At 33.2% G+C, this 27,910-nt stretch overlaps 4 protein-coding genes across 13 annotated transcripts; 1 reads left to right on the top strand and 3 right to left on the bottom strand.

The window, feature by feature from the left end:
• The first annotated feature begins 785 nt into the window (after positions 1-785).
• On the top strand, positions 786-6,603 carry LOC100795914 (heat shock 70 kDa protein 16). Of its 2 annotated transcripts, XM_006595674.4 has the most exons (10): positions 786-1,010; positions 1,231-2,548; positions 2,830-3,042; positions 4,302-4,397; positions 4,485-4,631; positions 4,946-5,146; positions 5,635-5,781; positions 5,853-5,981; positions 6,065-6,195; positions 6,389-6,603. In XM_006595674.4, exons 2-10 carry the CDS (start codon positions 1,379-1,381, stop codon positions 6,474-6,476), a joined length of 2,322 nt encoding a protein of 773 aa, XP_006595737.1. In that variant the 5' UTR covers positions 786-1,010; positions 1,231-1,378; the 3' UTR covers positions 6,477-6,603. The 2 variants fall into 2 exon arrangements, with proteins under 2 accessions (XP_006595737.1, XP_006595736.1); XM_006595673.4 differs by having other exon boundaries at positions 807-1,010; positions 4,302-4,631.
• Positions 6,604-7,367: 764 nt separating this feature from the next.
• On the bottom strand, positions 7,368-10,719 carry LOC100812954 (uncharacterized). The gene is made up of 5 exons (XM_006595672.4): positions 10,129-10,719; positions 8,996-10,019; positions 8,493-8,886; positions 7,884-7,946; positions 7,368-7,802 (listed from the first exon to the last, which is right to left on the bottom strand). The coding sequence occupies exons 1-5, from the start codon at positions 10,382-10,384 to the stop codon at positions 7,728-7,730; spliced, it is 1,812 nt and encodes a 603-aa protein (XP_006595735.1). The 5' UTR covers positions 10,385-10,719; the 3' UTR covers positions 7,368-7,727.
• Positions 10,720-11,550: 831 nt separating this feature from the next.
• On the bottom strand, positions 11,551-16,066 carry LOC100795388 (uncharacterized). Its single transcript, XM_003545079.5, has 3 exons — positions 15,421-16,066; positions 14,288-14,419; positions 11,551-13,689 (listed from the first exon to the last, which is right to left on the bottom strand). Exons 1-3 carry the CDS (start codon positions 15,793-15,795, stop codon positions 12,124-12,126), a joined length of 2,073 nt encoding a protein of 690 aa, XP_003545127.1. The 5' UTR covers positions 15,796-16,066; the 3' UTR covers positions 11,551-12,123.
• A 7,754-nt stretch (positions 16,067-23,820) lies between these two features.
• On the bottom strand, positions 23,821-27,646 carry LOC100804748 (peptide methionine sulfoxide reductase A4, chloroplastic-like). Of its 9 annotated transcripts, none has more exons than XM_006595532.4 (4): positions 27,491-27,636; positions 27,264-27,290; positions 25,585-26,114; positions 23,821-24,269 (listed from the first exon to the last, which is right to left on the bottom strand). In XM_006595532.4, the coding sequence occupies exons 2-4, from the start codon at positions 27,280-27,282 to the stop codon at positions 24,018-24,020; spliced, it is 801 nt and encodes a 266-aa protein (XP_006595595.1). In that variant the 5' UTR covers positions 27,283-27,290; positions 27,491-27,636; the 3' UTR covers positions 23,821-24,017.
• Positions 27,647-27,910: the final 264 nt, after the last annotated feature.

Below are 27,910 nucleotides of genomic sequence, written 5' to 3'. Positions count from 1 at the left end.
TTAATTCTTGTATCATTTGAAATAAAAATCAATTTTACTTTAACATGTAAAACTAATAAATACTTTTATAAAAATTATTTATTAAATATTTATTTTTTAAAAGATAGATATTTAAATTATTAAAGTATAAAAAAAAAGTTTAATCCCTTTGATGATTTGTTGGATGATCCCATGAAAATCAAGATGATGTCACTCACACGATAAAATATCAAATATATCAAATAGACAAAAAAAAATAATTGAGAGTTATTTGTGATGGTAAAATGTTGAAATTTAAAAGAACAAGGAGCAAGGTGGATTAGTAAAAATGAAAATATTGATACAAAGATATGCCCATACAAATCAAGATACGATAAATTATAACTATGGGATAGGAAATTAATGTTTGGAGAAGCCAGATGTCCAAGTAAATTCTTTTCATTAATTGTGTTAAATTACTTTCATTTATAATTTTCACCAAATAACAAATGAGAGAGAAGCAAATAATTTTACATCCTTGTCTAGAGAATTTTTTTTAATTGGATTCCCGTGTTTTATCTTTATCACTAACTTTTTACATAAACACGTATTACATAAATAAACTTAAAATTAGTATAAAAAAAATTGACCATTGAAGATTAAAAAAAAAATGAAAAATGTGATAGCAACGAGATAAAAGATGTCATAAATAATAATTAATAAGTGTAAAAAATGTAATGAAAACATGGGAAAAAAAGATAAGAAATATCATTACTAATGTTGAGACTCTATTTAAAAATAACAACCATAAATATAATTAATGTTGCATATTTACTACTCGTGTAAACTGATTATTGTCAGATCTATTGGTTGATGATAGCTCAAGTTTTCCATTACAAATGTTTTGTACGAGGGATAGAGATGGTATTATGGCTTGAGCGAGTGCGGTGGCGATTTTGTCTCTCTGCCATTACAACTGAATTATGTAGTCACCAACTGCTTCTCCATTTCACCATTCATCTTTCTCTCCAAACCCGCTTCACCAAAATCAGGTTTCTTCCATTTTCTCTCACTATTCCTTTTGGCTTATCTCATTTTTTTCTTCTCTCTCGAAGTTTCTTTTTACATTCAAAGCATTTCTTCAGCTTCATAACTTTCTTGCTTTATTCAAAGCATTTATTGTCACTATATCATTGTTTTCTATACCTTTCCATGATGCAGAAATAAAGTTTTCATTTTGATGTGTATGTTTCCAACCTTTTCTTTTTGTAGTAATAGCGCCGCGTGAAATGTGAAGCTTATGTTTGTGGCCCGGCTTTGTGTGAAGTTTTTGACTTTTGGGTTGTGTTGGTGAAGTGGAAAGGGTGAATTGGATTGAATTAGTTGTTTGTAGTTTGAGGGAAGGACGCAGTAAATTAAAATGAGTGGAGTGGGGATTGATATTGGAAATGAGAACTGTGTGATTGCTGCAGTGAAGCAACGTGTGATTGATGTTTTGTTGAATGATGAATCCAAACGTGAAACCCCTGGTGTGGTCTGCTTTGGAGAGAAGCAACGGTTTATAGGGTCAGCTGGTGCTGTTTCTGCTATGATGCACCCCAAGTCCACAATATCTCAAGTGAAGAGACTAATAGGCAGGAGATTTACGGACCCTGATGTTCAGAATGATTTAAAACTGCTCCCAGTTGAAACTTCGGAAGGCCCGGATGGTGGCATTCTGATTCGCTTGAAATACTTGAAGGAGATTCATGCATTTACCCCGGTTCAAATAGTAGCAATGCTCTTTGCTCACTTGAAGACTATAGCTGAAAAGGATTTTGGGACCGCAGTTTCTGACTGCGTTATTGGGGTTCCGTCATACTTTACCAACTTGCAGAGACAAGCATATCTCGATGCAGCAGCAATTGTTGGGTTGAAGCCTTTGCGGTTGATCCATGATTGCACTGCAACTGGTCTTAGTTATGGAGTTTACAAAACAGATATTCCCAATGCAGCTCATATTTATGTTGCATTTGTTGACATAGGTCATTGTGATACTCAGGTCTCTATTGCAGCATTTCAGGCTGGTCAAATGAAGATACTTTCACATGCTTTTGACAGTAGCTTAGGGGGGAGAGACTTTGATGAGGTTCTGTTTAGTCATTTTGCAGCAAGATTTAAGGAACAGTATAGCATTGACGTGTATTCTAATGGCAGGGCATGTAGGAGGCTGCGTGTAGCATGTGAGAAGTTGAAGAAGGTTTTGAGTGCAAATGCAGTGGCTGATCTGAGCATTGAGTGTTTGATGGATGAAAAAGATGTTAAGGGCTTTATCAAGAGGGAAGAATTTGAGAATTTGGCATCAGGATTACTGGAGAAATTTAATATTCCCTGCAACAAAGCATTGGCTGATGCCGGCATGACTGTAGAAAAGATTAATTCTGTTGAGTTAGTTGGTTCAGGTTCACGGATTCCAGCTATAACTAATTTATTAACTTCTCTATTTAAGAGAGAACTCAGCCGCACGCTGAATGCAAGTGAGTGTGTAGCACGTGGTTGTGCTCTCCAGTGTGCAATGCTCAGTCCTATTTTCCGTGTCAAAGAATATGAGGTTTGAATATTGAAACAAAACATTGATTCTTATCCTATCTATATGATATGTATATGTAGGAGAGTAGATTTTTGTGTTTGTAGATTCTTAGGTTAGAAATGTAATAATTACTAAATGAACCAAGTTGTTACCTAGGTGCTAGGTTTATTTTCTGCATTTAGTTTGTCTATCTTAATTGAAATATATCTAACTTCATAGATATCATTGTTTTTTTTTTTAGAATTTTGCATTAGCATGTATTGCTCTCTATAAAATTAATGTAATTTCTTGTGTTTGTTCAGGTCCAGGATTCTATTCCTTTTTCCATTGGACTTTCATGTGATGGAAGTCCAATTTGTGAAGGATCGGATGGTGTACTCTTCCCAAAAGGCCAACCCATTCCAAGTGTTAAAATTCTAACATTTCAGTGCAGTAATTTGCTCCATCTGGAAGCATTCTATGCTAATCCAGATGAATTACCACCTGGGACATCTCCTAAAATAAGTTGCTTCACAGTATGCCTGCTTTAGAACTTTACTATGATGTGAAAGAGTTTAGATCATCTTGTCCGTGATTCTTTGTTATTAATTTTTTTAATTAATTATTACCCTCTCTGTTCTTGCTTCTTTTGGGTGCTTCATGAAAGGCATGTGGTATAGTCTCTATGAGCTTATTCATCTTCTTCATTTTACTGTTTTGGTATTTTTAATTCTACAGTAAAAAAATAGTATATACTATAGGGTAATCGTCATCATAATTGCAGCTTTTACTTTTGAATTGCAAGTCTAGGACTCAGTTATGTATAAAGCTACTACTTGTTATACATGTGCTTGTATTTTATCATAGTTTCAACCGTTGATTTTTTATTCAATGGTTATAAATGCACTTTATTCTTTAGAATGTATTCCCTCACTTTAGAGGAGTCAAATCCAAGACCTGCAATGTTGTTTGAAGTTCACTGTTGAGTGGTAAAACCTCAACAAGGAATAAAGCTCAAAATTGCCAACTCAAGAATGTTATGATGGATAAGTAGACACACAAGGTAGAATTAGGAATGATTGCGTTAGAAAGTTAGGCACCATCTGTTGTAGAAAATATGGTAGAATCATGCCTTAAGTGGTTTAGACACGTGTGAAGACTTTGTAGAATCTCTAAAGAAAGAGAGTGAATCAGATGGAAGATATAATTAGAGGTAGTAAGAGATGAAGAAAAACTATAAGTTAAATCATTAAGAAAGATTAAGATTTAAATGGTTTGTTTATAGAGATTATTTATGATAAGACATTATGGTGGTGTTTGATCCATGTAGGGCTACTGTTGTTGAATCTTGGGACAATGCAATAGACACCTCCCCCTTTCTTGAAGGAGAGAAAGACTTCATTATTAAATGGCCTTGCTGACCATCATTTATTCTGATCTCAAAGGAAGTCATTGTTGTAAAAGTATTAGGTATAGCAATATGAGAATCTGTAGGTGTGCACATGCTTGAACAAATCATAATGTTCTTAGGAGAAGGGGAAGCAGATATGGTGGATCTAACACCATTCATAAATCTACTGTCTAAGTTTCTCAAATGGAGAGAAATGACTATATTTAATCTTTAGTATCTTCAATGACAATTGGCTAACATTTGCTAATGTCTATTATATAATATAAGACATCTCAATATTGAGATACTGCCATTCCTTGTGCCAGTGATTAAAAAGTGTTATGTATGCTTATGCCTACACCTTGTTTTTGGATGCTTATGCATTTGTTTGTCATTTCTATTTAGATTGATCCTTTCCATGGATCCCATGGAAGTAAGGCAAGAATTAAAGTTCGAGTTCAACTAAATTTGCATGGCATTATCAGTATTGAATCAGCTACAGTAAGAAACCTCAATTTTATCTCTTCATATTGCATTATTAGTTTTCTGAGAGATCTATCTATGCACATGGTCATTTTTGTCTTTCAGTTGATGGAGGATCATGTGGATGATTCAGTTACAACAGGTGATTATCATTCAAATTCTGAAGCAATGAATGTTGAACCTGTTTCTGAGACAGTTGAAAATGTCACAGAAGATAGTATCAACAAAAAGTGTGAAGCTCCACGCCATTTGGTAAGTACTCCCATGTTGTTCTGTCTCTCCCCCCTGCTCACCTTTTTTTACTGGAAGATATCTCAGATATTAGAGATTTCTAGCAAATTTTCCTTTTAACACGAACAATTTTATGGCTAAATTTTATTATCTGATTATTTCTGATACTGAATCTGTACCATGTCTTTGACTGTCAGTCTGTTGCAACTGTTTTTTATAATGTCTGTGATGTTGTATATGTACATTTTTATCTTGTGGAGATTGTTTTGATTGCAGATATGATTCATGTTGGTGTTTTGAGAAAATAAAAGTGTTACTATCATGCCTTGTTACAGGCTGATGGTACAAAAAAAGATAAAGCTAACAGAAGGCTTCATGTACCTGTGAGTGAAAACATTTATGGTGGAATGACCAAGGCTGAGATATTGGAAGCTCAAGAAAAAGAACTCCAGTTAGCTGATCAGGACAGAACAATTGAGCTGACCAAAGACAGGAAGAATTCGTTGGAGTCTTATATTTACGAAACGAGGAGTAAGGTACATGTTCAATATCTTAATGAGATGTAGACATCACTGGCTTCTCTGATTCAATTAAATTGTATAAGCGGTCACACATCTCATCTGCTAAAATAGATAATTGTTCATTGCGTGATCCTTTTTTTCTTCTTTTTCATATCTTTACTGTGAGGTGTTCCTTCTTCAAAAACTAGAGCCTTAAATTTTGCCATGTAAATATGAAAGTATTGAATATATCAAAATGAGAAAAAGCTGTTTTATAGTCATTGAAGAATTGATTTTTAATTTTAATGACTCCTGTCATGACTCAAGTAAATGTAAGGGTAAAACTTTGTGAAGCTGAGGATGGTCCGCTGTTATACTTTGTAATAAAATCTGCATAGGATATAAAATTAAAAGCTGAATCCTTATGCCTTTTCTTACCATTGATTTTATTAAAGCTGTCTTCATGTCTATGCTCTACTTTTCATTCTGTACTGGTATTTAAATTTATTTGCTTGTATGAATAGCTATTCAGCACATATCTAAGCTTTTCAAGCGAACATGAGAGGAAGGACATATCTAGGAGCCTGAAAGCGACTGAGGATTGGCTTTATGATGATGGTGATGACGAAACTGTAGATGCTTATTCTGCAAAACTAGAAGATCTAAAACAGGTTACTTTTGTTTCTCCAATCTCCATGTTTCATACGCCATACTTCTTGCTTACAATCTCCATCTTCTACAGCTGGTGGATCCAATTGAGTTTCGGTATAAAGACACAGAAGCAAGACCACAAGCTACAAGAGATTTGTTAAGTTGCATTGTAGAGTATCGAATGTCTGCAGATTCTCTTCCACCCCAAGATAAAGAACAGGTACAACAATAAACAAGTGAATAAATATAATTGTGGGATGTTTCCCTTAGTATCAGTTTTTAAGTGACAACTTTCTTTTTCAGATCATCAATGAGTGCAATAAAGCAGAGCAGTGGCTAAGAGAGATGAGGCAACAGCAAGATCTTTACCCTAAGAACTTTGATCCAGTATTATTGTCAAGTGATATCAAGAGCAAGACAGAAGATTTAAACTCGTATGATTTTAACTTTCTGTTTTCCTTTTCAGAGATGCATAACTGTAGGGTACTATGATCATTTATTTGGGTCAGAATTATACCCCTTTCTGAAGCAAAGCATTGTTCATTTGCTCCAATTTAACTTGATTGTCATTATATACATTGATTTTATCTCAAAACTAATGAATGTTCTATTTTGATGGGTTTTCAGAGTATGCCAACAGATATTGAAATCCAAGGGTTCTCCATTTCCAAAAGACAAGGGCGAAGACAAGCAGAATACTTCTAATCATCAATGAAGACGATGAATGAACTGAAGGCCTAAATTTTTAATAGCTTCTGACAAATGTGAACTTTTTTTTTAACACTTTTCCCCCTTCCGGGGAGTTGAAAGAGATAAATTCAAATAAGGGAAATCATTGGTAATTACCGGTTCAATCTGCTTTTTTTATTTTATTTTTGGCCCCACGTTCTACTAAAGCCATCCAATTAGTTAGTACGTAGACAAGCCAATCAAGTAGTTTATTGTTTGTCAAGGGTTTCTAGATTTTATGCTCGTCAACAAGTTTTCAATTTAATTCCAAATTGTATTCAATCTATCATTTTGGATGGAATAAAATCGTGAAGATTGGACGCTTCTGCAAAACTGACCACCTTTATGGCTTTATCTTTATTCGTTATTAATAAAAGCAATTTTGTTATCCCTTTTATTAAAAAATTAAAAGGTTATAAGGATTTTGGAAAGTTAAATTCCTTTTCTATTTTTCTGGTGAAAATTCCTAATTTTTTAATCTGTACACGTAAGCTAATCTCACGTATCTCCTGATTTAAGTTTCCGCTCACAAATATGATGTCCTAATTTAAGTTTACATCGTCTGCAAACTTCAGTATTTATTTGGTACATGTGCATTAAACATCAACAAATGGAGCCAATAAAAATCAACAAAAAGAGCCCAAATAATACAGGCGAAGCATCTCGTATCCTCAGCTCAAGATAGACGGAAGAAAAGGCCCAAGAAAAGGCCCTCTCGATGTCTTCATTTACTTAAAATATGCTATCATTTCTATCGTTCCATTATTATCTTTAATCTACAAACACCCGAAGTAAATTATGCATAATTGACATAGCAACAAGCGATCATAATAAGCACAAAGAGAACCAAGTGGAGAATCAAGATGGAATCGAAGCATTATTGTGAATCCTAATAAATAAAAAAGTGAATGGTTATCCAAAGTTACAATTTCATGATGGCCAAAGACATTAGGTCCGTGTGCCCTGTACAGAACCACTTGTATAATAAGCTCACAATATCTACTTGCCAGGATTTTTTAGAATCAAATCTCCACTAAGCAACAAGACCCTCATTCAGTTTCCTCGTGTGATGCCGCATGCTGGATGGCTAGCTTCCTTGTCCGCATTCAACACATGATACCGGAAGTTTAGGGCAATTTAGCATAATTGAACCTATAGGGTATTGCTAGTCATAAGATCCACAAGTAAATTATGGGGTGTGGACCAGGCGGGGAATAAATGTCTTGCCATCAAGTGTTCAGTTCCTCTTCTTGGCATTTGTCGTCTTGGCACCTTTTTTCTTTCTTGATTTCTTGAATCCTGCTCCACTCTCCTGTAAACATCAAAGGCATTCAGTGCTACATCACAACCAAAAGGACAACAAAACATCAGAATGGTATGCAAGTATATGTACCTTCCGATATTGTCTATAAGCATTGCGGCCTGTCAACTCCTCCCCACTTTTGTTGACATAAACCTGCCGGGGGTAAATAAAGAATCAGATTCTAATAGATTTATACAATATGACAAAATAGATTGGTTTGAAAAAGGCTTAAAAGCTTTTCACAATTTTGGTTCTGGTCCTATAATTTCAAAACCACTAGGAATTGGTCCCTGCCATTAAACATCAACTAGGAATTAAACATCAAGTAGGAATTGGTCCCTATATAACAATTCATCTTAATGTCAAAAGAATGTTGACAAAAACAATGGGAGATTGAGTATCACTATCTAGGGTTACATAGTTATATTGGAATGATGGGATCGTGTGCATCAAATCATAGAACAATATTTCCACACAAAAAAAAGGCATTATGTAATGTGATAATTTGAATTTCATTGCATCTATATACATCTTAAGTAACATACTGTATGGGTTTTTTGCATTTCAATTTTAAACAACATAACAAAACAGCTCGCATAACTTCTTATGACCAGCATCTAACATGAGAAAAGTAAATAAATTTAACCAGTTAATACTTAATAACATTAAACATCAAAATTTTAAGATTTTTTCTCATACCTTTCTTCCTTCTGGCGATGTAAACCAATGACCAGCAGATTCACCACTTGCTTGAACACGCCTTTTGCCTGCATCCTTTGGCAAACTGGTGCAGCTCCTGGGTTCCACCCAGCCCCCAGAAGCACATGATTGGTTCGCAGGGTTTGATTTGTTTGCTTTACTATTACTTTTTGAGACACTATTCTTAGAGCCATTCCTCTTTGTTGCTTTCTTTCTAGAAGATTCCCCATGGCTGAATGGAGAAACAATTTTGGGATCCACCCAGCCTCCAGAAGCATTAAAAGATCCATCAACATTCAAATTACTTGATTTGTTTCCCCCCCTTGTTGAGCAATTAATAAAACCATTTTGAACTCCCTGCATGTTTGAGGCTCCTCCATTACCAAATTGTCCCCTGAAAGCAAAATACACCCAAACAATATAAAATACAAAATGACAATCACTTTCTTTTTAAATCATTACCAAAAGATTAAAACAAAAAACAAACATGGGTTACAACTTACATGTAATCAATGTGTGAGAAATTAGGTTGCTGATTCACTGTGTTGATGGTACCTAGTGGATTAAAATTCCGCAGGCGGCTGCGGACTAACTGCTGAATTCTCGGATCCTCATGGAAAAAATAACTATGAGCAGGATGAACGGGGTCTGTTGATTCCCATCGTTGTTGATACCTCTGGCAGCTAGAACTAACCCCAGGATTCCTCTCACTAAAACTTTTAGATGCATCACCACCTACTTCCTTGCAATTGGCAGAACGAAAGTATTCTTCACATATCTCATTGAAGGCGGGCGTGGGGACAGAAACATTCTTCACCGGCAAAAAATCCTTCCATAGATCATCATCAGGCGATGTTTTCTTATTTTGTTCTAAATGACGGTTAGGGTTAGCTTTATTGGCACCACCTACATCCACATCAACATCTGAATCATCAGAATCTGAAAGCAATTGAAACTTACTAACAGAAACATTCTTCACCGGCAAAAAATCCTTCCACTGATCCTTATTTCCGTTCACATCAACCGAAGTTTTATTATCTTGTTCCAAACGACTGTTAGTGTTAACTTTATTGGCACCACCAACATCAACATCCGAATCATCGGAATCTGAAAGCAATTGAAACCTATTAACAGAAACATTCTTCACCGGCGAAAAATCCTTCCACAGATCCTCATTTCTGTTCTCGTCAGCAGATGTTTTCTTCTCTTGTTCCAAATGACTATTAGGGTTAACTTTATTGGCATCACTAGTACCAGCACCAACACCAACATCAGCATCATCGGAGTCCGAATCAATCAATTGAAACCTTCGGAGAGGACTAGTGGTTAACTTGGGAAACATCAAGCCACTCTTCCCTGTCTCTAACCTGGCTGAAGCCGGAACATCATTAGAAAGTTCCTTTCTTTTCCTATCCCTGAAAGAGTTGCTACACGAATGAGGGGTCAAAACCCCACTTCTATTCAACGAAACTTTCGAGCTGCTACACACAGAATGATTTCGATTCCACGCCGATGGAACCGCATGCCCTAATAATATTACAACAGATAAATAATAGGGAAATTATTATTATTATTATTATTTAAAATTGAAAAGCGGAGAGAGAGGTGAAATATTAGAAGTGTTAGCTAACCTGACCTTGATCGGGATCTTCTTGCGAGGAGAAATCCTCGATGTCATCGTCGGCGTCGGCATCGGGGTCGAGACACGGTGGCGGGGGCCCGCGGCGGAGGCGTTTGAGGAGGGGGCGAGGCGGGTCGGGTCGGGATTCGGGATCGGAGTCGGAGTCGGAGTCGGAGACGTGAAGATCGGGAGAAAGAGGTGGATGGATTGGGGAATGGGGGGGCGTATCGTCGAGGCCTAGGGAAAATGAGGGCACTTCGAAGTTCGCCATGGAAATTGAATTGAGGTGTGTGTTTGTAATGTATATAAGGGAGACTTTAGGGGATTTGAATTTGAGGGGAAAATGGAGGGAATTGAAATTTCTGGTTCGCGGGTGCGCGATGGCGACCAAGATTCCTCACGGACTTTGTTGAATCAAGTGTAAGTTCTTAAGTTTTTTTCATTTTTAGTTCTGGAAGTTTCTTTCATTTACAATAAAGTTCTTTTTTATTCTGATTTTATTGCTTTTACTGGAAAAATGTTGTGAACGTGATAAAAGGAATTTTTTTCCCTTCAGCTTTTATTTAATATTTAGCTTATTAATTTATTCAGGATAAACGACAAACAGCATCAAAAATTAAGTCAATAACAGTCTAACTATCTTTGTAGGTCACCACATTTTTATGTTTTTCAGATGGTATAATGTATTTAAATGTTAATTTGTTATATCAATTAATTTCAATATATTAAATAAAATCAAAATGGAAGGATATTATTATAATTTGAACAAAATTTAAGGGATTAAAGTAACACAATTAAAATCTAAATGACCAAATTGCACAGTCATGATAGCAAAAAAACTAAATAAATATCACAGAGTTACGACATTTTTACATAATCTTTTAAAACCACAATCCAATACACTCTCCAAAGAATGCAATTAAATCTTCTTTTTTTCCTCTGAAAATATATTCTTTTTAAAAAACCAATGATTCAAGTTCAATAGTAACAAACAAATTTATTAGTAAAAAAAAACCATGAACGTTCAAATTCAAATTATCCTGCATAAGAGTCAAGTAGCATTGTCTTCTATGGAAGATAAACGTGAGGATACATGTATTTAATTACCATGATAAAATTTAATAACTTTACAATTAATTATCATATAAAAAATTCATTCACACCTGTAAAAGTGAAAAGGATTCATTCTCATTTATTCACAAATTTAATCCACAAAAATCCAAAATTTATTTTTATTATTTTCCTCAAAATTAAAACATCATAATTAAAACCTTTAAAGGTAGCATCATAAAATTAAAATATTCCTTACGTTAATTATCACCTTGACTTTAATTATAATCAGCAAACAAAGGGAAAATGCTAATTTCAATTTCATTGTTTTTTTTATACTTTGAAAACATTAACTATCAAAATGAACAATAAAGGAGACAAACAGAAAGAGGAAACGGTCCCATAATAAGTATTAAGTTATATTTTTTTGTCCCGGAACCACAAATCATCCTTGCCACCTCCTAAAATACAATCTACAACAAATCCTAAGCGACATACACAATGATAGAAAATCAAAATCTGGAGTAGATAATGCTATCATCTATATTATGTGACGATCTTTTTTCCATCACATTTGTCCTCTGAATAGAATTGATACAAGTACAACATATGCTACATGCTTCTCATAATTTTCTCAAGACCTTACCCAGTGAAGTAGGGCCTGTAATCACAGATGACAAAGCGAGCAATTTCCCAAGATATCCCAGGTTTTGAGGTATTTAGCACAAGAGAATGAGAAGATTATCTGCTTTTAAAGCTTAATATGAATGATAATGAAGAACTGAAATAAAAACTAGAATGAGGCAGAAAATGTGCATCTATTCATGACCCCTCATCACTCTAAGCAGATTTTTCCATAAAGCAGCATATTTGTACCCTCACAATCTAAAATGAACTGCTTTTCATCAATCATTTATCAATTTTGCAGGTTGGCAATCTGTGCAATGCCTATGCCCAAAACTAAATCTTCTGTTTAAGAACATGGCGCAACTGAACCTTCTGGCTTTCCATTCTCGCCTCCATAAGTCTGGCTTTCAAACTATTCTTCTGTGCAGTGCGAGGAATGCATCCCTTCATGCCTTGATGTGCATGTGGACTTCCTGACTCGGGACTCAACTGGTATAGAAGGTCTTGGGGACTCAGCCCACCTTTACCTGATCCATGATCAGGAGACATGATGACACCATTAGATAACATTCCATTTGAAAGTCTCCCATTCATTCCCTCCACAGAGATTATCTTGTAATTATCCCCATTGTTTGGATATGTTGACCTCCAAAGCTTCGTTATGGATGATACCTTTTTTGCTTGCTTAGTTGGTATAGAGCACACTTCACTTATTTCAGTTATTGGTGTCTCCTCACCTGCAGTTTCTTCCCATTCAAGTACACTTCTCCCTGAGACGTTACTCTCTCGGTGATTCCTGTTCAAAGATCGGCTACTCCCTTCTGGTGAATAACTTGAGCCTTGATCCTCGACATGGCTCACAGTCTCCCATCCACTTTCATCTCCTTCTATATCCCCATTATCATCCATAAATACATCAGAACGCCTCTGAATGCCACCTTTACTTATTTCATTGGCTTCAGGACTCACCATGTGAATATTTGAGGCATGACTAGCAGGACTGTGAGAAACATATTGTTCAATCTCCCTCTCATTTGCTTCACCAAAATTTGCATCTTCAAAAATGGCAAAAATGTCATCAGAGTTAGGGGGTTCATATGAAAATCCCTTAATGTCTTGAATGTTCATTGCAGCTGCAGCCTGTTGAAGTGACTGTGCCTCTTTCATGTCCATTGTGTTCGGCTCTGTGCTTTTTGACCTGATATAGCTTTCCAAATCTGCAACGAGTTTATTCATCTGTGAATACTTCTCTTCAAGAGCAACTTTAGCATCTATCAACTTCATTTGAACTCGTTCTTCACGCCATACTTCTGCCATCTGTAACATCTTCCTCTCCTCTTCCACTTCTTCCCTGAGTTTCATAGATTCCCTCTTCAATGCTTCAACTTCAGCCTTGTCTTCTCCAATTTCCTTGGCAAGCTCATCACACACTTCCTCGATCAATTCTCTGGCCTTCCTTTCCTTCTCATAATCCTGCATGTAGCGCTTTGCAGAGAGTTTGACATCTGCCAACTCATTAACCAACCTCGAATTGACAATTTCAATCCTCTGGCGATTTTTCCTTTCTCGATTCAACTCTGCTTTAATGTCATCAATGTATGCGCGGATTTTCTCATGCTCTTTGCTTCTCCATTGGGCCCTTTCCTCACTGACTTTCTTGAGAAAATGCTCAAGCTTCTTTTTGGAGGAGTGGTGTTCAGTCTCAAGTTCCTGAATTCGTGTTCGTGCCTGCTCTAGTTCAGCTCCTAGAGCAGATACAACAGATACAGCACTTGCCTTTTGGTCAAGATGTTTCATGTGGCTGTAGATATGCTGCGCTCCCTCTGATGTTTTTGAACATAAAGGATCCCATTTTGTTGCACCCTCCATTTCATTGTTGGGAAGCTGGAAACTTTCAGGCTGAATAGCATGAAGTAGGTTTAAACTTAGCACTTTAATTGTCTGCTCTTTCACTTTTAGAGTAGAAGCATAACACCTTTTAAAACTCTTTGCTCATACAGACATTGTAAAAGCTAATTTCACCATGTAGGTTTACAGGAAAAATGTTTTATCCAAGCCATCTCTATACAGATCTATACTGTTATACATAGCATGGGTCAATACAACAATGAGCATAATTTGTTTCAAAGTTCAATTTGGGTGGTATCAACCCATATAATATGCATGTGTCTTTGCACGGGCAGGCCTTTGAAATATTACTAAAAATTTCCATAATATGAAATCATAAACAACGTGTTGCTATGATTATAGTTTGTCACTATCTATAACTTAATGATTAGATGATTGATGTCATTTTCACAAAGATGATTAAAACAGGTAATGGCATAACTGAGCAATGGGATATTGGAGATCATTGTGCAGTACAGGTTGCAGTTTTAACTTGAGTTATTACGTGTATATGACATTCAGTCAATAATCTTCAATTACAATACCGAAGAGCTGTAAAACTTCTAATGGTTATATTATATTGATATTGAAGTAGTAAGAAAAATCATACCTCACAGAAGTGTCCATTCCTTGTACCAAATATGGAACGGGGACTTTGAGATGAATTCTTCTTCAGATCAGAACCATGGGTCATGCCATTAGGATGACCAAGAAACTGGAGCCCTGGGTGACCAATTCCATGCTGCAGATAAGTGACATCAGTGATCAGTAATGAGAAATGGAAACCTATGAAATTAATATTGTAAACCAGCTACATTGATCTACAAACGAAGACAATAATAAATGTACAGATAACAAATAACAGAATCTCATATAAAAGGAAGACCCAACTAAAGTCCCAACTTACTTTCAAAAAAGCACAAAAGAATGAGTTCATACAAGCCAATATTACTACACAGCATGTTTGTTTGACATTCTGCCAAACAAGACGGAATATTTAATGCAATCTGGATGGATATGATTTAATGAAGCACGAACGGAAGCAACTGATTCTTCCTTTCTCCGAACAAAAGTTTGCGTTTAGGGAAGAAATCTTCAACATAACGATAATTATTTACACAGACAAAACCTACTCAACTCATTTCTCCAATCATTACAAAGACTAATAATTAGTCCTCCACTAGAACTACATCACTCGCGAGCAAACTAAAAAAACAAAAGCATTTGTATCTTCAAAAGACAGCTATTTTTAATTTCATAGAAAGCCTAATCGGCTAATCCCTAACTCTAACACCAAAACATGAAAGTGAACAATAATGACAAGGAACCATGGATAGAATCTGAAGACCCACGATTCAAAATCAAGCAACCACAAAATCATCATATAAAAATAAATAAACCCCAACAATAAACTATTAATTCTTTTTCCTCCGTGAGGGGTGGCCTACAATACAGTAGATGAAGTAACCTAGTAGCATGTAGCTGCAAAATCACATTTAAATCAAAAACAACAAACACATGCAAGATGCAACAACCCTCACACGGGAACGAAGAAAAACTAGGGATCTCAAACAACAGAAAGAAAGAAAAAAACAAAAGGGTAAACGTTTGAGATCCCAAATTGACCAGTGTCATAGACAAAAGTGTATATAAGCAGAGGAAAACCCTCACAGCAAAAACGAGTTTTTGCGACTGAGTTAGGCCCAGACCCAGAGTGTAAGAAGAGTAGCCCAAGTTACCTACCTTATGTTCCAACCCCTTCCGGCCATCACCCGTGGCCGTCTCCGGTAGATGCAACCGTAACAGCCCGGCGGCGAGTCTCCTCGCCGACACAGCGACTTCGGCTTGCTTCTTGGCGCTCCGGCACGTTCTCCGGCGGGACCCAGCGACGGAAGACTTCTGGTCGTCTTCAAGTGGATCGTCATGGATCTTCCACTTCAAAAGAGGGGTTTCGGGTCTGCTCCGTTTGCCACCGTGTCTCCTCAACCGTGTCCCCGGAGTTCTCGGATTCCGCCGCAGAAATGGCTTCGCCGGTTCAAGATCTGAGTCCGGCGAAGGGTTGTTCACGCTCCTCAAAGCAATGCCCACCGGAAAACTCCCCTTGCCGGAAAACTTCATCTTCGCCGGCGAGTCTCAGCCATTTAATAAAACAAACAAGAGTTACTTGCGAGAATGAATGGCCCAAAGAGATAAAATGGAAACAGAGTGTGTGTGTGTGTGTGTGTCAGAGAGAGAGAGAGAGGAGATAGAATCTGTGTGTTGTTGGAGTGATGGAGTTCGTGAAGTGTGTGTGTGTGTGTTTGAGAGAGAGAGAGAGAACACGAGGAAAGTACAGAAGAGAGAGAGAGGGAGAGTTTCGCTGTTTCAGAGATTTTGCTGAGAAAAGGACGAACACAGTGACAATACAAATATACATACGAAAAGAGGTGTACGTCTTTTGGTATGTTTATACGGTCAATGTATCTGTTATTAGTTATCATGATTCCACGCGCGGGGAAATGTTATACGATGTCGTTTGGCCCTACTTGATTTATACGCTACGATGTTTGTTAAGGCTGCTGGTGGAAGAGTTCTGATTTGAATGATCGAACGATGGTGGGGGGTTTCTTTTATATTTTATTTATTAGGATTTATTTCAAGGATAATGACGTTAAAATATTAATTAATTTATACGTGAAAAAATATATTTTAAGACGAGCTCAAGAAAGATTGATTTTATTTAAATAATGAAATATAATTATTTTAAAAAATTGGATCAATTTTACATTTCAAATCAATTTTATTCATTTTTATTTTTTATTGTTTATTACTTTCAAACATATTTATTTTTTAATTGCTTATTACTTTCAAACATAATTATAAGATTTTAGAGTTTACACCCTTTTAATTGTTCCTTATTAATTTTTTTTGTGTGAATTAGGATACTTCTTAATTGTTATCAACTAGATTAATTGTTGTTAACACTTAATTTCATTTAAGTTAACAATATCTTCAATTAATATAGAGAAAATAATATTTTTTTACATAATATACAAAATCTGATTGATACTGATGAAAAATAATACAGTATCTAAATTAATCACTCAATAAAAACTTGATTTTACCATTTATGTGGTTAATTTGACTATTTCTTTTTTAATATTTTTAGTTATAATTTGAATTTTAATATTTTTTAAAAGAAATTATTAGTAATTTAAAATATTATTTTATCACTATAAATTATTAATCATAAATTTAAAATATAATTTATATATTAAGAATATTTATTTTTAAAATAATTTGTATAAATTAGAAATATTTATTTACTATAAATTTTTGTTATATAAAATAAATATTTATTTTATACAATGCAGGTACTAATTAAAATCTTTGTCATAAAATAAAATATAGACCTAGATGGTAAAATTTGAATAAAATGAAATGATACTTAAATTTTCATTAGAAATCTTTAATTTAAATTTTAAAATAACCAAATTGTATAAAATGATGATAAAAAGTGATTCGACGTTGTGAATCAAATAAAAAAGTTTAAAACTAAACCCAAATTTACGTATTGCTCATTTAGTCAAATTGAAATGTATATTATTTACTTTGGAATAATCCAAACATTGCAAATTTAAAATGATAAGGTTTAAAATTACAATCTCTAAAAAAAGTTTAAAATTACAAGTTCGTATTACGTACTTTTAAAAAAAAAGGTGGATTTGTTCATTTATTTTAATTTATTTCATATCATAGAGATTCGATTTACTGTTATTCTCGTAGACAATGAGTATGTAATTAATGAAGCAATCAAACATTTATGTCATCGTCAGTTATGGCCATTGGCCAAATCAGAAAATAAAAACATCTTACAGGAATCCATGAAATTAAAAACAAGAACTACTAGAAATCCAAATTTGAAAGAAAAAATCCTGTTGATTTTTTCTTCATTTTTTCCCTGCAAGTCTGAAAATTGAAATATAACACTATGGTATCGTCGCCTGTAAAATAAAAGAAACTAAAAGTACAAAAAAATGTGTAAAATATATATTTATATTAAAAATAATTTATGATTGATTAATAATGTATATGTGGCAAAAGCTGTCTTTGTACTCTGGTGACTGGTGGTTTCTAGCTTTGGCACATCTTGTGCTTAGCTTGGTTTATTAAATTTTTTGCTGTTAAAAAAATACATAACTCCATAATTTTATCTATCTTTATAAGGTATTAAGAATTTTTTGTTAAAGAATTATTTATTCACTTATGAAAAATGATAAACTGGTGAGGGGTGAACATTGTCACTTTAGTGAGAGAAAACTATTGAGTTTCAAAAAGCTTTTTCAACCCTTAAAATTATATATGGTAGCCAGATAAGTCGCATATGGTAAAAGTGCGATAAATATGAGAACACAAAACTTTGGTGTCCTATTAACTAAGATATGAAAGTTATTCTATATGTATGGCATAAAGACACTTAAGGTGTCAAATTGATACTCCATTGAAGACAATATAATGGACTAATTTATCTGTCTTACTATAAATGATGAAATATAAATTTCTCAGACTATTTTTTAATTCTGTCAAAATTTTAAAACAATAGGTGTCAAATTCACAAACTGATCGAGTTTATGACAACAAATCTAAAATTTAAGATAAAATTGATTTCGTCAAACAAAACAATGAAGATAATATAATTGAAGGGTTTACCACTTTTTACATCTAACTCTAAACTCTTTAAAATAGTTCATACATATGTGTCATGTGTGTCACGTAAACACTTAAAGCGTAACATATGATTTTTTTGTTAAAGCTAACAGAGAAGACTTGATAGAAAAACTAACATAAATACCATTTCTTGTTTTTCACGTAAGAAACAAATAGATAGTTCATTAAAAACAATCTAATTGGTTCATATTAATTATTAGTGACATAAATTTAAATTTTATTTTAAAAATATTCAAAAAAATTAATGGTTTAATTAAGTTGTCACTATATTTAATGATATTATTCAGAATTTAAAATATTTTTCACTAGTGAATATGGTAATTTTAAAATGAAAAAGATTATTTTAAATCAAAATTTCTAACCAAAATTTAATTTAAATCAAATGGCATTCACCTGTACAAGTATCTTCTAAAGAAAATAAGTTATGCATTAATATTATAAAGTAATTTTATATTATTATTTAATAATAAATTATAAATTTATTTAATTTTACTATAATCATCTCAGAAGTTATATTATATTAATGGTAATTTTTAAGTGATTGATAATGTGAAATTATTTTATATTATGAGTTAAACTCATATTTATAAACAAACTTTATCATAAAATAAAAGTTTTAAAAAATTAACAATTAATATATTAGAAAATATATTTACATTTCTTATAATTGGTATAAAAAGTATACAATGTCTATTTACTTATTTCTTATATAAAGTAGGGGAGATATACATGGTAACCAATTTAAAAAAATATATATATTTTATTCGTTTCATATAGTATTGATAAAGTCACAGTGCAAGTCAAATGCAAGAAGTGGAGATAAGAGATCAGTGATAGTAATTGTTCAAGGCGGCATCTACGGTGGGGAAAGTAAGGTAGGTTTCCACCGTGCGTAAGCAACTGTGATAATTGGATTTAAGTGATTTTGAGATATATGATAGATCTAACGGACAGTAATTCTTTCCCACGTTAGACATGTTTATTTGAAAATTGATCACGCGCGAGGAGTCGGTCGTGTTGTGCACTGTCTGATCTATTTGTTGCTTGCACACTTCACCATTTGCCCTACACAAAAAGGCATCCGAGGGAGACTCCACGTGGCAACCAAAGAGACTGTCACGTCCATAAATACAAAACGTGCGCTCCATATTTTTTTAAAAAAATAAGCACTCACATGGGCTTGGAAATTTATTAATACTACTTATTTTAATCAGCCAACCCCCTAAAAGTGGCATAATAAGTGATAACTTTATTTTTTATTTTTGTTTGGTATCACTTCAATGCAGAATTAGATCCAGATAGCTTATTAAAATTAAAAATCTTAAATTAAACAACGGGAAAAATCGTTGGTTAATGGCTGCGCATCCTAACTTGGTTTTCATTTTCATTGCCATTGTTAGGTTTCTTTTTTTCTCTTTAACCATCATTGGATTGTGAGCTATTATATGAAGGGTTTTAACTTTTAATTCAAGTATTGCTAAGTTAATTATTTAAGAAAATACGTACAACAAACTGGATATAAATTCTTTTGAATTTTTTCCAAGGTAGCACGAGATGATGTGTTCCAATTTTCATATCGTCAATGCATGCAAAGCCGAAGTGGCAACCCAATACATGGGCAGAAAGAAAAAGGATACATTCACAGAATGTGTGATGAGGTTTTACTTGCCTCTTCGCTCATGCGGGCCATTACCATCATGGGTCCAAATTTAATTTATAAGTGGTTCTTTACCATTTTATTTTCGACTTTTCTATTTGGAGTACTATGTGTAATTTAATTTTCGTTCTAAATTATGAGCTGGGTTGAACTTCCTCAGAAAAAAAAAAATGTTTGTTGCATAGATTTTAAGATGCATATATTTATTACTTACTATGAATGCTATTATTTTCTAAATGATTATTTTGTTGTTTGATTTAGTTTGATTCGTTTCAATAAATATATGAAATTAACAGTAATATTCCTTTAATGAATTTTTTTCCCTTTGATAGAAGATTATTTTTCTTTGCCAAAAGTGTGATCTTAAGAAGATATTGTAAATATTTATAAAAATGGACTTTAATTTATTTCCGTTATTATCTTTCATTTATTTGTATAAATATGTGAATGAAATAAGACAGGTTAAGATCTTTTTGTTTCCCCTCATCACGGGTAATATTCTTTGATGTTTATCACACACTCATAAACTTATTAATTAAGTATTCTCTTTATCTTACTCTCAAAAATATATTCTCTTTATCTTTAATTAACATTAATAGTTTTTTTTGTACGTAACCTGAGTAGTTGTTTTGAACAATAAAATTAATTGATGTAAACATAAAATCGTTCAAGTGCTTTGCTATATAAACTTTTAGGTTATTGTTGCTTTTATCAAACAATATAGACATTTTTTTCTGATTATTATATTATAGTATTATCAAAATATATAATGTGAAAAATACCAGTTGATGCAGGATCACGATGTACGTACATGCATGGAAAATTGGAAATAACAAGAGCCCACGTTCAGTGGGGACTTCATGTCCATAATCAGCATTGATAAAATAATAGACTATGTACGTGTCAGGACTCAGGTGCAATTTTTCGTTAGAAAGATAGATTATATTTATATAATTAAGAAAATACAACATAGTTATACTATTTTTATTTTCAGCATATATGGTAAAAATGAATGTGAAAGAAAAAAACATATTATAGAAGCTATTTTAAAAGTTGTTTATATGAATAATATAATTCTAAAAGAAATTATAATTACCGATAGTTATAATTTTTTTCAGCAAAAAAAATGGTTAACGTATGCTTATTTTTCTTCTATAAAATATTTTCATATATACAGTAAAAAATTAAACTTCTACAGACATAATTAAAAAATTCAATTATTTATTAATTATCTCAAACATTGTTTGTGAAAGTCAAGAAAATAACAAAAGGCTTAACAAAATTATATTTCTTCTAAAATCAATTTTATCTCCTGCAAAATTGAATTTGCTCACTAAAAAAATTACCCAAATGAATATGAATATTGTATATGATCAAATTCCGACCAGAAAAGGTCACGTTGGCAATTAACAAATTATCTTTTACACAGCTTTTTCGGTTTTTTTTCACCACCTTTTGCTCCTGAAAATAATCTGATAAAACTTATGCATATAATTAGTAATGTCTAAGATGTGGTCGAACATTCAGATTTCCAAACATACTCTTAATCTTAATCTTCAGTAATGCATGGAAAACAAAACATGTATGACACAGTTGGGTTCTCCTCTTCTGGCCGACACTCTCTCGTTTAATGTTTTGCTTTCCTTTTAGTTTTGTTTCCCCCTTATCCAGCAAAGAAAAATTTATGATTTCACCAAAGTTAGTTTGCTCTAAACCACCATTTAATTCAGCACACCTTTAAGCATTAACAATTAGCTAGCTGCGAATGTATTTTTACTAAAATTACTAACGTCTTTTCCTTTGCTATTATCCAAGGTTAAATTACTGACGAAATTAAGAGCACACTGTATTATCCTCGAATTACAATGAGCTTGGCCTTAGTCCACTATATTGCTGAGGTTTTTTCATGATCGTCGATTTATATATATATATATATATATATATATATATATATATATATCAACAAGATTATAGTAGAGGGATAAGTAGCCTTCCGTAAGTTGATGGTAATTTAATTTTGATTTACAGTGGGTTTTAGGTAATAGCCGGAATTCTTGTAGTGTTTATGCCTTTTGTTTTGTTTCCCACCTTTTAATTCTTTATACCACTAGCTAACAATTACCCGTTTTCAACTTTTAAAGCAATTTAAGTAATTAACTACTACTTTTGTACCTAATATAAGATTCTTTAATTAATTCACAATAATTAGATAAGTTAGTTAATTTAATTAGTAATGTTAAATTTATTAATAGTTTGTATTATTTCTTTAAAATTACTCTTAAAATTATCAAAATGCATAATCTTATTCTTTTCACTCAATATCTATTTAATTATTAATATCTTTAGTCATATTTTCCAATTCTCACAAGAGAAAAAAAATCAATTTTTCTTATTACTTTGTACCATTTATTGTTTATTAAGTACACAAATTATAAAATAACTAAAATTATTTTGATAAAAAATATAATGCAAAGACAATTTAAAAGAGATTTTAAAAAGAGACAAACAAAATTTTCAAGAGTATATAAAGATATGAAAGTAATAATTAACTAACAAACATCTTACGCATCATGTAAATATTTATAATTATAGATTTTTTATTATCAGAAATGTATTTTTTTAAAAATTATAATACATTTTTTTAACTTTTTACAATATACTTTAATTTATGTCAAAGTTTATATATATATATATATATATATATATATATATTATACATAATAATATATTTTACATATAGTACTTTTATATATTATATATTATTTTTTATACTAGATACACGTATTATATGATGTCATGTTATTTTCCAACTCAGTTTCTTTCAAAAGATAAAAATTACGCTAAATTAACAGGATAGATTAAACAAAAAGATAGCATAATTATATCCCGCCAATACATCAAACAATTAATTAGAATTAAATGTGATAGTTATTTTATTCTATCCTACTTTAACTACCAAATCCTTTATTTAGGGGGGCTAACTACCTAATCCTTATTTGCTACAAAGACGTGCAAATCCTGAAAACACAATCTGCCTTTCTTTTTCATTAGTTTGTAATTTGTAAGGTCAATTTTAATACCTACCTCTCCGTTTCCAACAATAGAAAGCCCTACTAACCAAAAGAAAAAGACAAATTTCGTACAATATTTTATAATTTTTTGTTGACAGTTCCCTAACCTCCCACCACAATGAAGTTTGCCTTGTTCATATGATCACGTCTAATGTTTCATAGAAAGAAAGAAAAAAAAAAACGAGACAATAAAAAACTAAATCTACATCGTTGAAAGAAACAAAGTATACATTAGTAATTTCTATAACTTGAAGAAATTAATCTCTAACTGAAAGGATACGTTCAGTTGATAACCCCCCAACCCCACTTCAAAAATAAAAAATGTCGTGTTACTAATCAAGAAATAAATTTATACAAGGGAACGTAATGAAATAGACAATGCTATCAGTTTCTTTCAAAAGAAAAGATTTTGAAAGGAACTGACAGAAGAGATTATAGCAGAAAAGAAAGACACCTGCTATATAGTTCATAAGAATGGGGAGAAAATTATTTAAAATGGTCAAATAAAATTAAGTTAAGAGATAATTTAGTCTAACTAATGTAAAAGTTGTCCAGTCCTTCAAATCTCTCTAATTTTGAGTGAACAATTTTAACTACCTTCTCCAAAATTTTGGATCAAACAAAGAAAAAATTATAATAATACTTATCTTCCCTTCCCCCTTATATTTCTCACCAACGGAACACTAACTAAAGGTCGTGGAGATAATATTTTAAAGCAAAGCCATATTATATATAAAAGACAATATACAACTCTACAACTGAATTTATGGCTATGTCCATCTTCAACCTCAAATACAGTGTGCACAAGCTTTGTTGATATATTAACAAATACAAACAAAACTATGGACTTTCAATATCTGAAGAACCGGTTGCATTGATCTTTGATGGCAATTCATTTATGGCAGTTAACCATAGCACCGAATTGGATCATTGCAGCCTTTAGAAGCAGATTGCTTGAAACCAGATCGGCCACCTTTCTCAAGGTACTGCTGATGGTACTCCTCTGCCCTGTAGAACTTCTTGGCAGGAAGGATCTCAGTAACAATCTTCCTGTTCAACTGCTTCTGCTGTTGCTCCAATGACTCCTTGGCCGCCTTCTCTTGTTCCGGTGTGTAGTAGTATATTCCAGATCTGTACTGTGTTCCCACATCATTCCCCTGCCACACAACAAGATCAAACAGCAACTAAGCGCTTAAGCGGTAGAATGTACAATCCATGTATGTGCTGCTGCATATCATAACTAGTCACCATATTTTCTAAAGTTCGTGTGTGCATGGATTTGGATGGAAGAGTGAATTCAAGAAAAAACCCTAACCTACTAGTAGTACTGATAGGCAGCATTGGGAAAGAAGCACTACGCTTGGGAATCAAGAACACGAAAACTTTGTATCCATATATAGAGAGATAGATATCCATGTATTAAGTATGCATATTGAAAGGGGAGAACAAAAGAAACAAACGGACAAGAAAAAAATGTAGCAAAGGAAATACTGAAATAGATTACTCCATATGAAAACTTATTTTTGGATGCTCACAAGCCATTCTGGAGAGCCATACATAATTGAAGTCCAACATAAGAAGTTGGAACTAGTACATTACCACACTGAAATTAAAGTAAAACCATCATTGCAATGAACTCCTAAATGCAACTGATAAATGGAGTTACAGAATGTACAAAGAAAGGAGACAATCCATCAAATGTTAAGATATTGGATCAATGATAATCATAGGAGCTCGGGCTCATTGCAGGTTCTTTTGAAAACAGTGCTCATAAGAAGAGATGTTTTAAAGAGAGGATTTTTGTTGACAAGAGGAAAAATAAAATAAATGGATGGATTGGATATCTTACACATGAAACATAATTAATGCATGGGTTGGGATTTTTCTTTATCATATAAAGTCATGGATGGTTTGGATTTTTTTTAATAAAATTCTACCACATCATAAATGAACTAATGGTTTATTTTTTTAACCATCCATTTTAATCCAACTTAATTTATCCAAACCATCTATTACATTACACCCCTATAAACATCCCACCAAGTGCAAACAGAAGGGTAAAAACAGCCTAAACAACTATTACCAAGAGACCCCTGCAATTTGATGCAACCCAAAATTCAACACAATATCATATTAAAACAGAATTTACAAAACAGACATGACTAGATATCAAACCATAAATGTATCTGTTAAATACTGGCTACATAGAGAAAACCAATATTACTAATTTACTATAGAGAAATGAATCATGGAATCAAAAAAGTGTGGGCAAAATGTTTAACTCTAGAAGTAGTGCATCATTAAACAATTGTACAGAAACCCCAAAAGTAACAAAAATCATTTATGCTGACAATACACAAAATCTAGACCTATTATTCAGATCAGCAAAGTCTAGAAATATCAATTAGAAACCAGACTACCTCATTTTTACATGATACGGTGAATAACACAAACAAAAAACTTCATATATACCTGTCTATTCAGAGTGGTGGGATCATGTCTAGCCCAGAACACGTCAAGCAGAGTCTCATAGCTACAAATTTTTGGATCATATTGAACCCTTACAACCTCTGAGTGGTTTGTGGTCCCTGTACACACATCCTCATAGGTTGGATTATGCACAAGCCCCTGGGTGTAACCAACCTCTGTCTTGGTCACACCAGGCACCCTCTGGAAGGCCAACTCAACACCCCAAAAGCAGCCAGCACCAAACTCGGCAAACTGCTGGCCTGGTGCTGGTATGTCATCATCTGGACCCTGAGGAATGGATGAATCCATGTTCTCTGGTGCTCTTGCGCTGCCAAACCCGAGTCTGTTCAACAGGTTCATGGAGGGCTTGTTCACGGAAATGTGCGGACGAGTTTGGGAAAGGAAGCAGAGACGCTTGACAGAAAATCTAGAAAGTGAGGGCAGGAACTTGGTTTTGGCAGGACTGGAGAGGGAAGAGGAAGCAAACACTAAAAGCGAATTGGACGTGGTGGTGTAGCTGCTGCTGATTGCTGCTAAGCATTTGAGTAACATGAGAGTCCTTTTCTAGATGAAATAATCAACTTCAAAATGCTCTTGTATATATGAAAAAAACAAAAGAGCCACCAAATCAGGATGCCAAGACAGCTGAAGTTACAAATTTGAACAGATAATAGGAAGTTTAAAAATTAATTTTGAATCACTCATCCATATGGTGCTACTTTTTATTACTATACCACATGGCACTTGTATATTGGTAATGATAAAAAATTTACATGAATCAAGGATCATCTGAACTAATAAAATAATTATTCTCTGTTTTCATTTTGAATTCTCACATATAATTACAAAAATATCATCTTATGCTTACTTTGTTCCCTATTGTCAAGGATTTGTGCTAGGACCAACCAAAATAATTTGTAGAACATGGAAAATAGTAAACAAAGTAAATGCAAGATAAGATTTTTATATTTATTTATAAAAATAAAAATTGAATACATATTTTCTGAAACCAAACACGTCCTAAATTTTATAAAGATGATTAGGTTTCAAAATAACTTAAACTCCCATCCCATCACATCACTTTATGTTCTAGTCTTAATCACATATATTTCTCCCTCTAACTTTTGGATATTTTTTCTTATAGTATATGTATTTTCTCCCCCAAACATGGACTACAACTTTACAAGCTGCAGACTCTCATACAACTGTGCCTACTATTGAACACTAATTTAACACTTAAGCACGCCACTATTTTTTCTTCAAATAAAACAATTAGCTGATACTCTTTCTTTCATGCATGTATGCAATCAGACAGAAATAGAGAAAAACAAGTCCTTGTTATGAAATATAGAAGTGATTTATGGTTTAATTATTAGCACTCACTTGGGGGAAGAAAAAGAAGACAATTAGTATAGTATAAGATTCCAATTTCATAGAATTTCCAACAAATGGATATCCGTATTGGGTCAAAGATTGTGCCAATAAATAAATTTATATTTTCTCATGCAAACAGCTGGCCCAGTGTGCACCCGATGCTATTCATAAATTGGGAATTGCGACAGAATAACATAAAAATAAAACCAAACTCACATGACCCAGAATTGTTAATAGAATTGGGTGCATAAACATGAAGGAAATAAGTCCACCAAATAAATTAAAGGAAATCCAATATCAACCCATACCTGCTCCACAAATTCTCATCTTCAACCCTTCAACAAATTACAGGAATCAATCTCCACATAATAATAAAGGTAATTTTTTTACACTAAGAAGAAAAATTGAACTGAAATAAAGAGAAACCACAATTCCCTTTTCCTCACAGATTAAAAGGAAGAGGGAAATGAGAGAAATTGAATTGAGAAATGAAAGAAAACGTGCAATTGGAGAATGAAGAACACAACATACGTACCCCAAGTGAGAGAGTGAGAGCAGAAGAGAGAGAAATTGAAAGGTTACTGGTTGAGGATTGAGAAAGAAGATGAGGATTTGATCACTGCAAAAAGAGCGAGTCTTGGAGCTGAACAATCATGCTTTCTCTCTCTACGCTGGCACCAATCGCGAAAAGACTTAAAAGCCCCTTCCCAACTTATCACGACCCTTTAAAGTGTAAAGGGTAGGGACATCATTTCGCAATCAAAGCCATATTAAACCCCCTTACCTTTCGTGTTGGAATGTTAACGCCTAGAATATTACAAAAAAATAGTGCATCTAAGGGTGACACGTCATGAAATATCGTTCATGTATTATTTTTTCACGATTTTAGAGAGATGATGTATAAAGTAAAAAAGTGCAAATTTCAAATTATTTACTTTTTATTAAATTAAAATAT

The sequence above is a fragment of the Glycine max genome, chromosome 14, assembly GCF_000004515.6.
Source record: "Glycine max cultivar Williams 82 chromosome 14, Glycine_max_v4.0, whole genome shotgun sequence".
Classification (NCBI taxonomy): domain Eukaryota; kingdom Viridiplantae; phylum Streptophyta; class Magnoliopsida; order Fabales; family Fabaceae; genus Glycine; species Glycine max.
The sequence above is the reverse complement of the archived record's forward strand: the minus strand, read 5'-3'. Positions and strand labels throughout refer to the sequence as shown.

Coding starts and splice junctions, on each gene's coding strand:
- LOC100795914 (XM_006595673.4), top strand. CDS start 1,379: ATGAGTGGAGTGGGGATTGATATTGGAAATGAGAACTGTGTGATTGCT. Junction 2,549..2,829: donor TCCGTGTCAAAGAATATGAG/GTTTGAATATTG, acceptor GTGTTTGTTCAG/GTCCAGGATTCTATTCCTTT. Junction 5,982..6,064: donor CACCCCAAGATAAAGAACAG/GTACAACAATAA, acceptor TTTCTTTTTCAG/ATCATCAATGAGTGCAATAA.
- LOC100804748 (XM_006595531.4), bottom strand. CDS start 26,133: ATGTTACTCAAATGCTTAGCAGCAATCAGCAGCAGCTACACCACCACG. Junction 24,270..25,584: donor CCACCACTCTGAATAGACAG/GTATATATGAAG, acceptor GTTGTGTGGCAG/GGGAATGATGTGGGAACACA.
- LOC100812954 (XM_006595672.4), bottom strand. CDS start 10,384: ATGGCGAACTTCGAAGTGCCCTCATTTTCCCTAGGCCTCGACGATACG. Junction 10,020..10,128: donor GCAAGAAGATCCCGATCAAG/GTCAGGTTAGCT, acceptor TAATATTATTAG/GGCATGCGGTTCCATCGGCG. Junction 7,947..8,492: donor CATCGCCAGAAGGAAGAAAG/GTATGAGAAAAA, acceptor TACCCCCGGCAG/GTTTATGTCAACAAAAGTGG.
- LOC100795388 (XM_003545079.5), bottom strand. CDS start 15,795: ATGAAGTTTTCCGGCAAGGGGAGTTTTCCGGTGGGCATTGCTTTGAGG. Junction 14,420..15,420: donor GGAAGGGGTTGGAACATAAG/GTAGGTAACTTG, acceptor ACTTATCTGCAG/CATGGAATTGGTCACCCAGG. Junction 13,690..14,287: donor GGAATGGACACTTCTGTGAG/GTATGATTTTTC, acceptor CATGCTATTCAG/CCTGAAAGTTTCCAGCTTCC.